This window comes from Aythya marila (assembly GCF_965140915.1).
Source record: "Aythya marila genome assembly, chromosome: 1".
Classification (NCBI taxonomy): domain Eukaryota; kingdom Metazoa; phylum Chordata; class Aves; order Anseriformes; family Anatidae; genus Aythya; species Aythya marila.
The window spans coordinates 159,535,095-159,547,966 of NC_139042.1; the positions used below are offsets into that span (position 1 = coordinate 159,535,095).

The 12,872-nt window shown below is 38.6% G+C and overlaps 1 protein-coding gene across 3 annotated transcripts in view; it reads right to left on the minus strand.

The window, feature by feature from the left end:
* EEA1 (early endosome antigen 1) overlaps positions 1-12,872 on the minus strand; it is a 76,410-nt gene that overhangs the window by 47,854 nt on the left and 15,684 nt on the right. For 2 of the 3 annotated variants that reach the window (XM_082784853.1, XM_082784852.1), the window contains 6 exons: positions 7,844-7,971; positions 3,720-3,774; positions 3,533-3,598; positions 2,650-2,689; positions 1,711-1,818; positions 1,509-1,630 (listed from right to left, as the gene is read on the minus strand). In XM_082784853.1, the coding sequence (XP_082640979.1) occupies positions 1,509-1,630; positions 1,711-1,818; positions 2,650-2,689; positions 3,533-3,598; positions 3,720-3,774; positions 7,844-7,971 (519 nt within the window). Of the gene's footprint in view, positions 1-1,508; positions 1,631-1,710; positions 1,819-2,649; positions 2,690-3,459; positions 3,599-3,719; positions 3,775-7,843; positions 7,972-12,872 lie in introns of those variants that run through there. The other variant, XM_082784854.1, reaches the window with a different exon arrangement.

Here is a 12,872-nt window from a genome sequence, read left to right on the forward strand (position 1 = left end):
AGAAAACACTGAAGTGACAAGGAATCAATGCAATAAATTTATCTGAAGTCATAATGCCATGAGAAGTAGGTTACATTGATTCTACTACTCTACGGAACAAATTACTGTATATGTTAAACTGCTGTAAAACACACAAGCCCCTCTCATGACTGAGACATATAACAATCCAGTAGAAGACAGATTTAGAATGATACTGTTTATGTCTTCAAGAACTTCTATTTCAGAAAACAACAGACCAAAAAAAAAAGGGCAACTGAAGGAGATATTTGAAGGAACTGTCAGACACACTTCACTCTAGACCCATACATAAAATTTGCTGGTAATTATATCTAAAGCACCATGAAGTCCTACCAAGAGAAGACTCATGGAGTGAAGGAATGTAGAAGGCAATACTGAGCAGTGAAGAAAGATGAGAAAAGTGCTCTCAGTTTGTAGAGAACAGGTACAGGAAAAAGGGTAGGAATGTAGAATCATAGAATGGTTTGGGTTGGAAGGGACCTTAAAGATCACCTAGTGCCAACTTCCCTGCCATGGGCAGGGACACCTCCCACCAGACCAGGCTGCCCAAAGCCCCATCCAGCCTGGCCTTGAACACCTCCAGGGATGGGGCATCCACAGCTTCTCTGGGCAACCTGTGCCAGTGCCTCACCACTCTCCGCATGAAGAATGTATTCCTTATATCTAAATTGAATTTACCCTCTTTTAGTTTAGAAGGAGAAAGGAAGACAAAACTAAACAGGTAGAGAGGAATAGATAGGTCCAGTGGCTGGTCAGTGCCAAGAGGAACCAGTAAACACTTGAGGACAGCTGACTACAGGGAAGAAGGGGAATAAACACCATCCTACTGTCCTCCGGAGTCTTTGCAGTAGTTGAGTGGAAGACAAGCAAGAATTTAGGAAGTCCCTTAGCCACTGCTTTGGAAGCAGCACAACTTCTGAGTCATGGAGATCATTCCCAGAAGCCATGGCTATCTCTAAAAGTCACCATGAGCCAAAATCTTGGAATATGCACATATCAGTATCATCAGCCAAAAGCAAGACGGAAAACATTAACAGACGACAGCTGCCAGACATTTAGCCACCATGTCATGGAGCACATCTGTGAACACTCCTTATGAATGCAGCTGTCCAGGGACAGTCATAGTGTAACACCTCATGGAAAAAGGGTGATCTAAAGACAGCTCCTGAAGTCAACAACGGCATTCACCAAGTGCAGGACTGCGTAACATATCCAGAGCTGTGATACTCTGAAAAATTATTGAAGTGCAGAGCATCAAACAAGAAGACTACAACATAACTTATGGTAAATTTTAATATACACTGGAAAAATGTTGAAAATTTAAGTCACTGAAAAAGAGCAGAAACAATGGTGTTCTGAACCTCCTTTTAACCCACAATCAGATGTCTGCAATCTCAACAGTTTGTCTAATTTAAAGCTGTGTTTATAAGGTAGATATATTTCCCCTTGACTCAAAAGTTATAAAAACATTAATAGTGTGATATGAATACCAGCTCTGTCTTTAAGTCTTCTATTGTACTTCTCTCCTTCAGCAGTTCTTGTGTTAGGTTTGTCAATTTCTGTTCTGCACCTTCCCGAAGGCTGATTTCTTCATCATACTTTGCTTTAAGATCTAATTAAGAAGGAAGTTGAATAAATGATCACTTGCACAAGCTACATAAGCAGAGAACAGAATCAGACCTCATTACTCACCCACAATTTCAGTGGCCAGTTGTGCTGCTTTTTGCTCAAATAAGTCTTTCATTTGCTTAATGTTAAAATTTTCTACTTGGATCTCTTCTAGTTGTCGTTCTAATGATTCTATTTCCATAAAAAGAACAGTATTAATTTCCAGAATTGCTAGGACAAGGTTATACAGTTACTCACATCAATAACAAACCACAGCAGATAAAAAATTAATCTAAGTTCACTTTGCTAATCCAATTACCTTAATAAAGTGAGTGACTTTACTCAAGTTAAATATCTATGAGCATGACAGTGGAACCTGCTACTAGTAGAGTACTATGCAAAATTAAGTACATATTGGTTTTCACCAGTCACAAATAGTCCTTCAGATCACTGTAACATGGTGCTGAAGTATGAGCCCTGAACTGTGATTAAAAGCTCTTTAATCATGATCAGATACTTTATGGATACGTTTGAAAAAAACTTATTCCATGAGTACCTCATGGAAAACAAACATGGTGCAAAAATTATTGGCCTGGAAAACAAGTAAAACAACAAAATTCATCGTTTTCTTTGCTAGCAATCAGTACAGAAGAACACTGAATAAAACCAGCACTGACAAATGATATAGTTTAAATGTATACAGCCATGGTCTTTCTCTGCAGAAGACTTGAATACATTAAATGATTTAAAACAAGTTTAAAACTACTAATACAGAACTGCTTTTACAGGCAGGAAAACTCTCACTTTTACAAATCACAGACCCCAAGCCTCTGTAACATTTCCCTACACTATAGCTGTCTTAAAACAAGTAACACAAGCAAGTGCTTCAGTAATTGTACTAGTTCAGCATGTTATATTTTTAGCTTACCAAAACTGATTTTTCATCAACCCAAAAGCTACACTGAACAAAACTTCAGAAAACCCAACATAATTCAGAAATTAATACGATAAAATGTTAGCCACCTGTAGATGCAGATGTTGTCAATCCATCAGACTTAGAATCCTTAAGAAAACAAAAGGATAAATGCTTCATTATACAGAAGGTATAAAAACTACTACTTCAAAAGTTCATCCCACTTTTGGAAAAGACAAAAATTAAGATTTCTATGCTCATATACTGCAGTATAATTGTTTGAAATCAGGTATTTTTATATCTGGAAGAAAAGGATTTTCTATTTCTTGTATTGCTATCAAACTTCCAGACTTGCAAGACTCTAAGCCCCCTCCCCTTTCTTTTCTTTAATATTGAAATCTGACCTAAAACACAGGTTACAGACACTATTAAATACATCTGAGAAGGCATTCTGTCAGAACATAATTTCTGAGGTTCATAGATATTCAATCCAATATCTAAGTAGCTTGTAGTTATCTAAGTAGCTTATCTAAGTAACAAAGTGAGTTTCCTTAGGGCACAACACACAAATTTGTTTTCAATCGTTTGTTCAGTTCATATAGACTTGTGAAATCACACTACTATTCTTCCCCACGTTTTTTGTTTGTTTTTCTGTTTTTACAAGAAAGACCCCACTGACTTTTCTCATTACAGGTGAAACACTACATTCAATTTGTTGTCTTCAATAAGCTGAGTTCTGAAGAAGCTCAACAGAAAGTCTGAACTGAACATGTTGTAAGCAGTATGGAAGAATCATTATCTTCTCTTAGCTTTTTTTCTTCATATTTATGTAAAGTTAACACTGTGGAGAGATAACTAGCTTTATTTCCAAGAACATGTCAATATTCAAGTTATGGAACTAACTAAATCAGGCCACGTGCCTTACAAAAAAGGTATTAATCTTCAATGTCAATGCTGATGATAAACCTGCTTCAAGTATTTTAAAGCAATTACTTGCTGCCGCTGCCCCTGCAATTTTTCTAGTTCTTTCTTCAACTCTTCTGAATACCATCTCTCCTCCTAGAAAGAAAAAAAAGAGATGGGGGAAAGAGAACTGTAAATTAGTTTAATCAAGATACTGGAACATCTTAATTTGTAATTTGAAACAGAGAAATACATGCAAGTAAAATATCTTTCCAACCTTCAGTGAAGCTTGCAAGTCTTGTACTTCTTGTCGGAGCAGTGATACTTCATCTCTGAATAAATATATCCATGGAGTGGAGAAAATTAATATGCAGCCATTATATTTTTGTCAATTATGTACAGGTTATAATGTATATTAAATAACTGCAAGACAGTTACAGGCATATACTACATAAGTATAACTTACATAAATACAGTTATATTTTTTGAAATTTGGAACAAAGTGCATAATAGATACTTATTAGTTCATTTTGCACATCACCCAAAAAACGCTGAAACATTCACTGGCTAAGCAAAGAAATAGATTTGAAAAAAATCTCATGAAAACAAAACCAAAATGCAAATCTAATTCAGTGCATCAGGTTGACCACAAGTTCAAAATTGCACAGCTGTGCACTGGGATGTTTAACACGCTTTGTCATGAAAAGGACAGGTCTATTCTCCTTCATTTCCCATATCACATAAGGAACAATGCTAAGAGACAGCATGCTATTTTAGAAACACGTAGTTACATAATTTTTCATTCACATAACAATTCATATACACTCACTTAATAGTTTGAATGCCTAAAGTGATGGGATTTAAAATTCTCAAATTTAATGTTCAAGCCTCCAGCCATGCAAGAACACAAGATGCAAGGCTAAATTGTGGTTTAGACAGCACCTTTCTAAATCTCAGTTCTCCTTACAGAAGGAGATAGCAATACACACAATTATAATGTTGCATCACTGAGATATGGCCACTTCAAATGTAGAATATATAGATCATTAAAACCATGCAAACAAATCCTTTCCTATTGCTTGTATGGTGGCATAACTGAGGGGCACACAGAATATGTATATGTGGGCGACAATAGCAACATATTCTCTCTGTTTTACACCATACAATTTTATTGTTCATGTGCTGCATTATCCCCTCCTCCACGGGTGTTCTTTTAAATTGTCTCATACTTTGGAGAAAAAAAAAAACAAAGTAAGTTATTTCTTAGCTAAACTGCAAAGGAATAGACTCAACCTACAGTTCACATTAGCAACAGGTCAGGGTCATCAAGAAGCAAGCAAAATATGTTCACTTGAATGAACAATAAAGAAACTCCAAGAATTGCCGATTTTAATGGTGAAATGAAGATGTGATATTGGGAGGATATTTTTGTCAGAAGATTTTTTGCTTTTTACACGTTATTTGGCCTGTGTGAGATAAACTGGAGGTTCATAAATACAATTTTAATGAGACAGGTGTAACTGCTATTCAAAACCCATACGTTGCTTGGGGGTGGAAAAGCAGGAGCAACTTTCTCACCAGTATTAAGTAAATCAGCTAATATTCACATGGTAGATTAGAAATGTAATGTCAGGCAGGTGAAACAATTAACTACATTAAAGCCTGGCCTGAACACATGCCAGATCTGCAATTCTAAACCATTTAATATGCTCTGTTCTTTGTAAGTTTTTGAACTGTTGAAAAAATAGCTCATAATATATGGGAAGAAGAAGAGGAGGAAAGGGGAAAAACAAGAAAAAACACCCTTCTACCATAGTTGCCTCAATATTCCCAGCACTGTCTTGCTTGACATTTATAAGACAAAACCTAAATTTGGCTTAACTGCCCAGCAGAAAATGAACAGGAAATAAGGAAAAAAGCGTAACTGATCACTTTAGACTTGTAACTTTGTTTTTCTTACTGCCATCCAAATCCTCACTAAATCTCCCTTTCCGCTAGTGCTGTTAGTTTTGTCTTCTTAGCACATCTCCTGCATCTCCCCATCCAGCAAACCCCTGTTGCCTTTCCCTTACACTCCTCTCTATTCCCAAATGCTAACGCTGCTGCCTCCATCCAAACACTGAGTACCAGTGGCCTAGCTCAACTGCTCTGGGGAGTTACATGATTTGTTCTTGGCCCTAGTTACAGTACTTGACTGAAGGTGGGGCGGGAGGACACAGGGTAATTCATCATACCTGTCTCTCTCTCTTGACTAAATAAGGAACTTCACAGACCAAACTTAGTTTTATGAATCATGTGCAGACTTTGCTGCTAGACCACTAGCAGAGTGGCCCCCTGCTGCAGGTTAGAATACTTCTTTAATGCAGTATTCTGAGTATTGAAAAAACATGTTTATGTTGAACGAGAGTTTTCTCAAGAAGACATGCAACTGAGAAACATGTGAAAATGCCACTAACAGGAAGAAATAGCTTGTGTGTTACACAACAGCTCTCAGACTCCCTTCACTCCATCCAAGCTCCCTGACCTTGTTCACTTTTTCAATTATACGAGAGAAAACAAAACCACTTGTTCTTAAACTGTCAAGAGTCAGAAAAGATATATATATTTTGCCAGCCAACATCTGGTTGACATTGGAAACTTGCAGGCATAAAAATAAATCTTTCATAAACTATATAAACAATATAGTTATGACCAATAATTCCCCATGTGAATGCTATTATTCTACTACAAGTATTATTTTGGATCCAAGTTATATCACTCTGAAAAGATTTAAATCAAAGAAGAAATACTCATTCTTGAGTAAATGTGCACATAGGAAACCCAAAATAGCTCTGCTAGTACCCTACTATTTCCTCATATATAAAGCCTAAATTTCGATTTCTTTTGTTCTCCCCAAGCTACACAGTTCCTTTTATTTCAAACTATCCTCCACATCTTATTGGCTCTTGTTGGCTTTTCATACAGTTGGAGAACACTGTGGATAAAAATGATCATAATAATAGCACCACTGAAAAAAAAAAAATAAGAAGAAAATTCTACTCCCCTCGAACAGTTAGGTTGCAGCATGCTCACTTTAAGAAGTATTGCAATTTACTTTTTCAGGGAGCACAGCCAGAAACCTACAGCAACTGTGAAAGAACAGAGCTCATAAGGAAGGGCCCATCCGTGCATGAAGACAAGACCTCTGATAACATTGGCTCTAACTGGCTTGGTCTGCACAACACTGGGGAGACAAGGATCTTCACTTGGGTAATTACTAAAATAAGTTGCTTTCCACACACTTTTCTCACCAAAGTACCAACCTTTCACGAGTTATATACTTGCATGTATTTTTCAATGTGATCATTTATCATTTTGGGTCATGTTTCTACTAGTTACAAACGTCTGAATGGTTTACTTCCCAGCAGCAGCAGAAGCCAGCTCCATTATTAGGGGATAACCTTACAGGGTTTTAAAGTGGGTACCCCTGTTTGCAAAGTGAGGCCAGTCAGCTGCTCACTGCGACACTGTTGCATACAGACCAAAAGAGAGTTTGGTCAGGGGAGAAGGGGGGACCAAACAGGAATGTGGACTGTCATTTACAACCATCCACGATAACCCCCAAATAGAAAAAGAACCAGCAGGAAGGAAAATGAACCCTGTGTAAACTTTACCCGTAAGAAAAAGTTCCCCAAACCAACGTGAGGGATTACTCAAACACAGGCAGCTACTCTAAACTGTTCTACCAAGAGTAAGGTTCATCTCATCAGTGTCTGCTGGTCTCAGAAATAAAACAGACTGACATATTTCCTAGGAATATATTCAACACTTTGCTTTTGACCAAAGGGTTAAACAAAATAATTTAGAGAAAATTTCTGCAAATGAGGATGGAGTTTCTGGAACGTGGAAGGGGACTGAGTACAACAGAGACTTCTCAGATTTGCAGGTAGCTTGGTAATATGGGAACCTATTCAGGCAAAAACTGATGTTATTTTTACCCAGTAACTCTAACCACTAAGGGACAAAATCAGGTTTCTCCTGTATAGTCAGGGTTGTCCTCGCCCCAAGCTCAAAAGATGAAATTTCAGCTCTATGATGCAAATAAGGATAAAGCAGTATTTTTCTGCCACACTCCTAAAAATCGTTCCAGCTTGTTACACTACATTCTCAGATGCATGAAAAACAGATGCATGAAAAACAGAATTAACAATTTAAACCTAAACAAGTGGTTTTCATTTATTGTCAGATTAATATCAACCAATGGAAGTTTAAAGCTGCTTTTTAATTATAGTTGGAAATAGGACACGAACATTTAAATACTTCAGTACGTAATTAAGTCTTCAAATTAATACTGCCTTCAGTGTAATTAGAAGCAGCTCAACACTGACACAAAAGCACATGCACAAATGAGTAGTGTTCCACCTTTCCGGTGACAGATGACCTTCCCCTCCACGAGTTGAATCAATGCCAGAATTATGAACCGCTTCATAGTGCTTGAACAGCTCCTCAGCTGATCCATGAGACTTCATACAGAGAGGACAGATAAAGCCCTATTATAAAAAGGGGGGAAAAAGAAAAAAAAGGAAATGAGAAGTAATTTTTTTTTTCCATCACTTGCCCAAATCTATGTGCTTTTTGTGCATCTAAAAGGTAGCAGTTACAATTGTTATTTAAAAAAAAGATTCATACTATTTATTTCCTGCTTTGATAGCAGCTTTGGCTATTAAAAATTTAGAAAATGCCTAAATAATTCATGTTTCATTATTCAATGCTTTCTTTTCCAGCAGCATTACATACTAGTAATGAGGCGTTTATTCAAAAAATGAGAAGTTATAAGGACTGCACTGCAACTTCCACCATATTTAGGCTACTGATTTCAGTAAAGACCAGGAGATCAAGAACCACTTTTTACATCACATACAATTAATTAGTATTTTTCTGAATTGCACTTACTATCTGTAGGAAATCACGTCTTAACAGCCTAAAGAAGCTGAAGTTATCCACGTTCATTCCAAGATATTTACTACAAGCTGACCAGGGCAAAAACTTATCAGAGTAATACCGTCATTCCACCCATTAAATGACAGCCAAGTGAAAACAGCTATTATTATGAACTCCTAAATATTTGTGGAGTGTCCAGACTGACACTTACCATAAGTCTCATCCATCTCATTTTATCTAGCAACCTCCTACATCTGGTTTTAGGGGCTGGATTTTGTTTCGGTTCTTCACTCGTTTGGTTATCATGCCCACTCCAAGTCTAATTCTCATTTATACCATAGCCAATATACACCACGGTGACAAAACAAAGAAATTTCAGAGTGCAAGCAAACAATTTAATCTCCTGTTAAAGGCTCCTTATCATTCCAAACTGTGTAAAGAGAACCTCATGCAAGTGAAATTAAGGTCCCCTGGTTGCTAAGTCTTAAATAACCAAACATTGGCATGGATTTATTGCAAGAGAACTGTCAAGTACAGGTATTCAAACATGGCTGAAGCTCCAGAGCACTGAGCAGAGACTTCACAACTGCTATTATTTATTTACTGAAATTAATAATTAAATATAGCTGCTTTTCAAATCCAGCATATTATTTTGAAGACTAATTTTAGCACATTATTTTGAAGACTAATATTATGAAGACACATATTATTTTGAAGACTAATTTTACTTATTTCCAGAACTGGTCCGCACTGTTCCACTCCAGATTAAAACAAGTAATTTATATATAGGCATACATACTAACACGGGTACAGAAAGATAGTTAAAGTACTAAATTCCCAATAACATTAACCTGACGGCAGTGAAAGTACCAGAGGGAAATGCTAGGAAATTCCTGGCAAATAGCAGTGGCAGTGAACTACAGAAGCGGTCAAAAAGAGCAAGGAATGTATTTTAACTACCAGGTGAAAGCAGACAGTCTCATACAATGACACTGCAACAGAATATTTCTGGATGAAAGGCTACCAAGCGATTTTCAGCATTCAGTTTAGTCTCCCAGTGGCAGGAATGCCTGCAGTTCTCAGAGAAAAGCAGACTCCTCATTGCACAATTACGAGCATCTGGAAAGAGTAGGAAACTGCTGTCCTCTCCTTCATTTTGCCCTTTATTTCTTTCCACTTGAACAGCAAGTTCATTTCTTTGTTTGGTTGGTTTTGGGGTGGATGGGTGTTTTTTTTGGTGTGTGGTCGGGTTTTATTCTGTGGAAAGAGGGGCCCTGGAGAAGAGGAAAGAATAGGTTATGTTCACAATTAGCCCAAGGGGACAGCAATCAATCATTTGTCTTGTTATTAAGCAAAGCCAGCCTCAGACTTCCCAGAAAGGCAGGCAGAAGTGACTGCAGCCACTGCAGGGCTGAGGGGCCAGATGCAGAGGAAAGCTGCTGTCCAGAGACCAGGCCGAGAGTGAAAGCCCCCACGGTGGACAGGAGCTCCAGCTCTGTAGAGCCAGGCTTGCTGGCAACAGATAATAACAGCATCTTCTAATACCAGGAGCCACCTTCCCCTCCCATGGGCTGAGTGTGTCACCCACCCGTCCCAGCCTCCCCACCGGCACTGCCATACCCAGGGTTGGCCTCGCTTTTGAGGGGCCTGGCACTGCTGGGGTCAGTGCTGGCTACAGCTCGCATACACGCCCCTACGCTAACACAGCACTTCCTAAAGGTGCGAATCACGAGCTCTGAGAACGATGTCCTTCTGCAAAAGGGCAGCCTTGGGGAAGGATGGAAGACATCAACCTTCCCCCTGTTTCCAGAACTGGTATGGGCAAGACCACCAGCTGCTACTGCTGTGTGCGCCCCAGCTCCCACAGCAGAGCCTTACGCCTACACACTCGGGCCTGGGTTGCTTCTTGCAGGCTGGTAACACTGCTGAAGCCAGGGCTGACATCTAAATGTTAATTCAGTTCTCTTTACAGTAAGAAAAGCAGAATCACCAGGACTTCCCTGGGCATCAGCCAGTAACTGCCAGCAGCATACAGCCTTCCGGGGCCTGCAACTGTTAGCCCCAGGTGAGAATCTTGTCTGGGGTGCTGGGTCTCCCTAACTTTTTCTTCTTTTCAGTGCAACCGTAAAAAAGCTCTTTCTCAGCATTGTCTTGAGATGTATTTTGAAAACATACAAAAGTATACTGCACTAAATTAAAGATGAATGAGTGAGAAGGAAGAGGAAGCGAAGAAAAACTCATGGTCTGAGATATATAAATCTCATAAGCATTTTTGTTAGTTTCCAGCAATTTACATCAAGTTGTGAGGCCTTGTCCTGGATAAAGAGGAGATTGCACAGTTACAACCATGAGGTGCACCCTGGTCACCACAACTGGGGAGAGGAGGGCAGGGAGGTCTCCATTCCAGTGAGTCTACGCTTTGCTTCCTTAACTAACAGACTCCCTTGCTGAGAAAGTACCAGAGCACTCTTTTTGTATCTGAAGAAGATAGCTACCACACCTAACAAGCACAATTACAGTTTTCAAAAGGTTGTATTTGCCAAAAGACATTTGGTTGATTTCATTTAAAAATGCATTTACGAGTTACTTTGCATAAGGCACAGTCATGGAGAAGTGGAAGGCGTTTAATATTCTTCATTTAATAAAAGCAAAGATATCACTTATAACCCCTGCAGTGCTGCACTGTAAGTTTTAACTCCCTAACTGATGTTTCTAATGGGGCTTTATCTTTTGCTTTATGTAGGGAGAAAAGAGCCTGGAAGAAGTTAAAGGATGATTTGTTGCTTTTTGTTTTTATAAATAGATAAAATACAAATATAAGTGACAATTTTTTGAATCCAAAATGTTTTGCAGATGCCTGTTAGTTAAGGAAGAAGAAAAGTAATATCAAAACCACCACATTCACAAGCTTTCATCAGGAAACAGTTCTTAGAATCACTGCAGACCTTCTGAAGCAAGATAGAACAAGAATATTGAAAAAAGAATAAGTCCAAACCAAAACACCATATACGTGCACAAACAGTCCACTAGGAATCAGCACACAACTTTGAGCTCAAAGTAGATGAGACAGGCACTCGATTTCAAATCCCAATTTTCTGATCTAGAGGGAAAAGCTTCTCTTCCAGGCAGATGCTTCTGAGCCATGCATAGCACCAAGCACCTCCACAGCACCACACTGCTCGCTGTGGGATGGGTCCTCCTTAGTGCAGACTTCAAAACAGACAAGCTCATTCAGAGCGGAACAGACACGGCTTTTTAAGAAATTGCCTAGGAAGGTGTCTTCTCTCAGCTTGGGTTATAATGCCAAATTTTACTAACAATTTTGAAATCCATGGAAGTACCAGATGCTCATTTATTTGCCTTTTTCAAGAATGACTAATGACCAACCCTGTAGAGGGGAAAAATAGCCACAAAAAATCTTCTAATAGTTAAGATGTACTTTCAGACCTGATAAAGTTAAGCTTCTCTCTCCTAAAAGACATACAAAGCAAAAAATTTCTTGTAGGTAACATTAGTATTTTTACAACTCGTTAATACAGCACTTCTGGGGAACTAAGCCCGAATGCTAAAAGTGACACTAGAAGGGAACTCTTGCAACAAGAGCTACCGTGTTTATTTTTATCGTACCAATATAATTTACAGGGCAATTAGCTGTTTGAAGAACTTTGGCCTCCCACACAGAAACCCTCCCCTGCAAGAGCTGGGGCACAGTCTCGTAGGCACACTGAACATGGCCAGAGTGACTCCAGACAGCCACGGAGCCCTCCTAACCCTCAGCCTTGTTAGATCTGATTCACAAGTAGTTTATGTAACAGAAAAAAGCACGCATAGAACTGAAAGGATTCTGGTTCTCTGGCTCCTTGTATTACTCTGTATGAGTAGAGAGGGAAGTAAAAATATATATTTGAAAATTTCAAACTTTTCAGAATATTACCTTTCTTGTAAATGTTTTTCCTCACCATTCTGCACAAACCTGATCTAAACATGAAGTTATGTTACGTGACAACACATTCAGATAAGCAATATTTTCCCTACTCAGTAGCAACGAAAGTTGAAGATATGCAAAAATATTTCTTCAACAAACTGAAGGTTTCAGCGTGCAATTGAAAAAAAAAAAAAAAACACATCTACACAGAGGTGTCCAACTCTCCAATCACCATCAATGGAGAGCTATTCAACACAGATAATGGAGCAAGAAACTCATCAGCTGACCTAACAAATGTGTACATTGTAAGTAGGGTCAGCGTAACAGCTCCCTAGGCTCCATCACTGATAACTGAAGCTTGAACCAACTCCACATATATGCCTTAAATCTAAATCTAAACTTCTACCAACTGCTTTTTTCCTCCCATCTTAAGTAAATCTTAAGTAATTAATGAGTAAAAACACAGCAAACTTTACTCTAGGCTCCTTTTTCGCAAATTAAAAATTGGAGCTATCTGGCAAAAAGAAGCCACCTCTTCTTGAGGGACAGTCCCATGGGCAAAGACAGCTTTTACAGAATGGAATT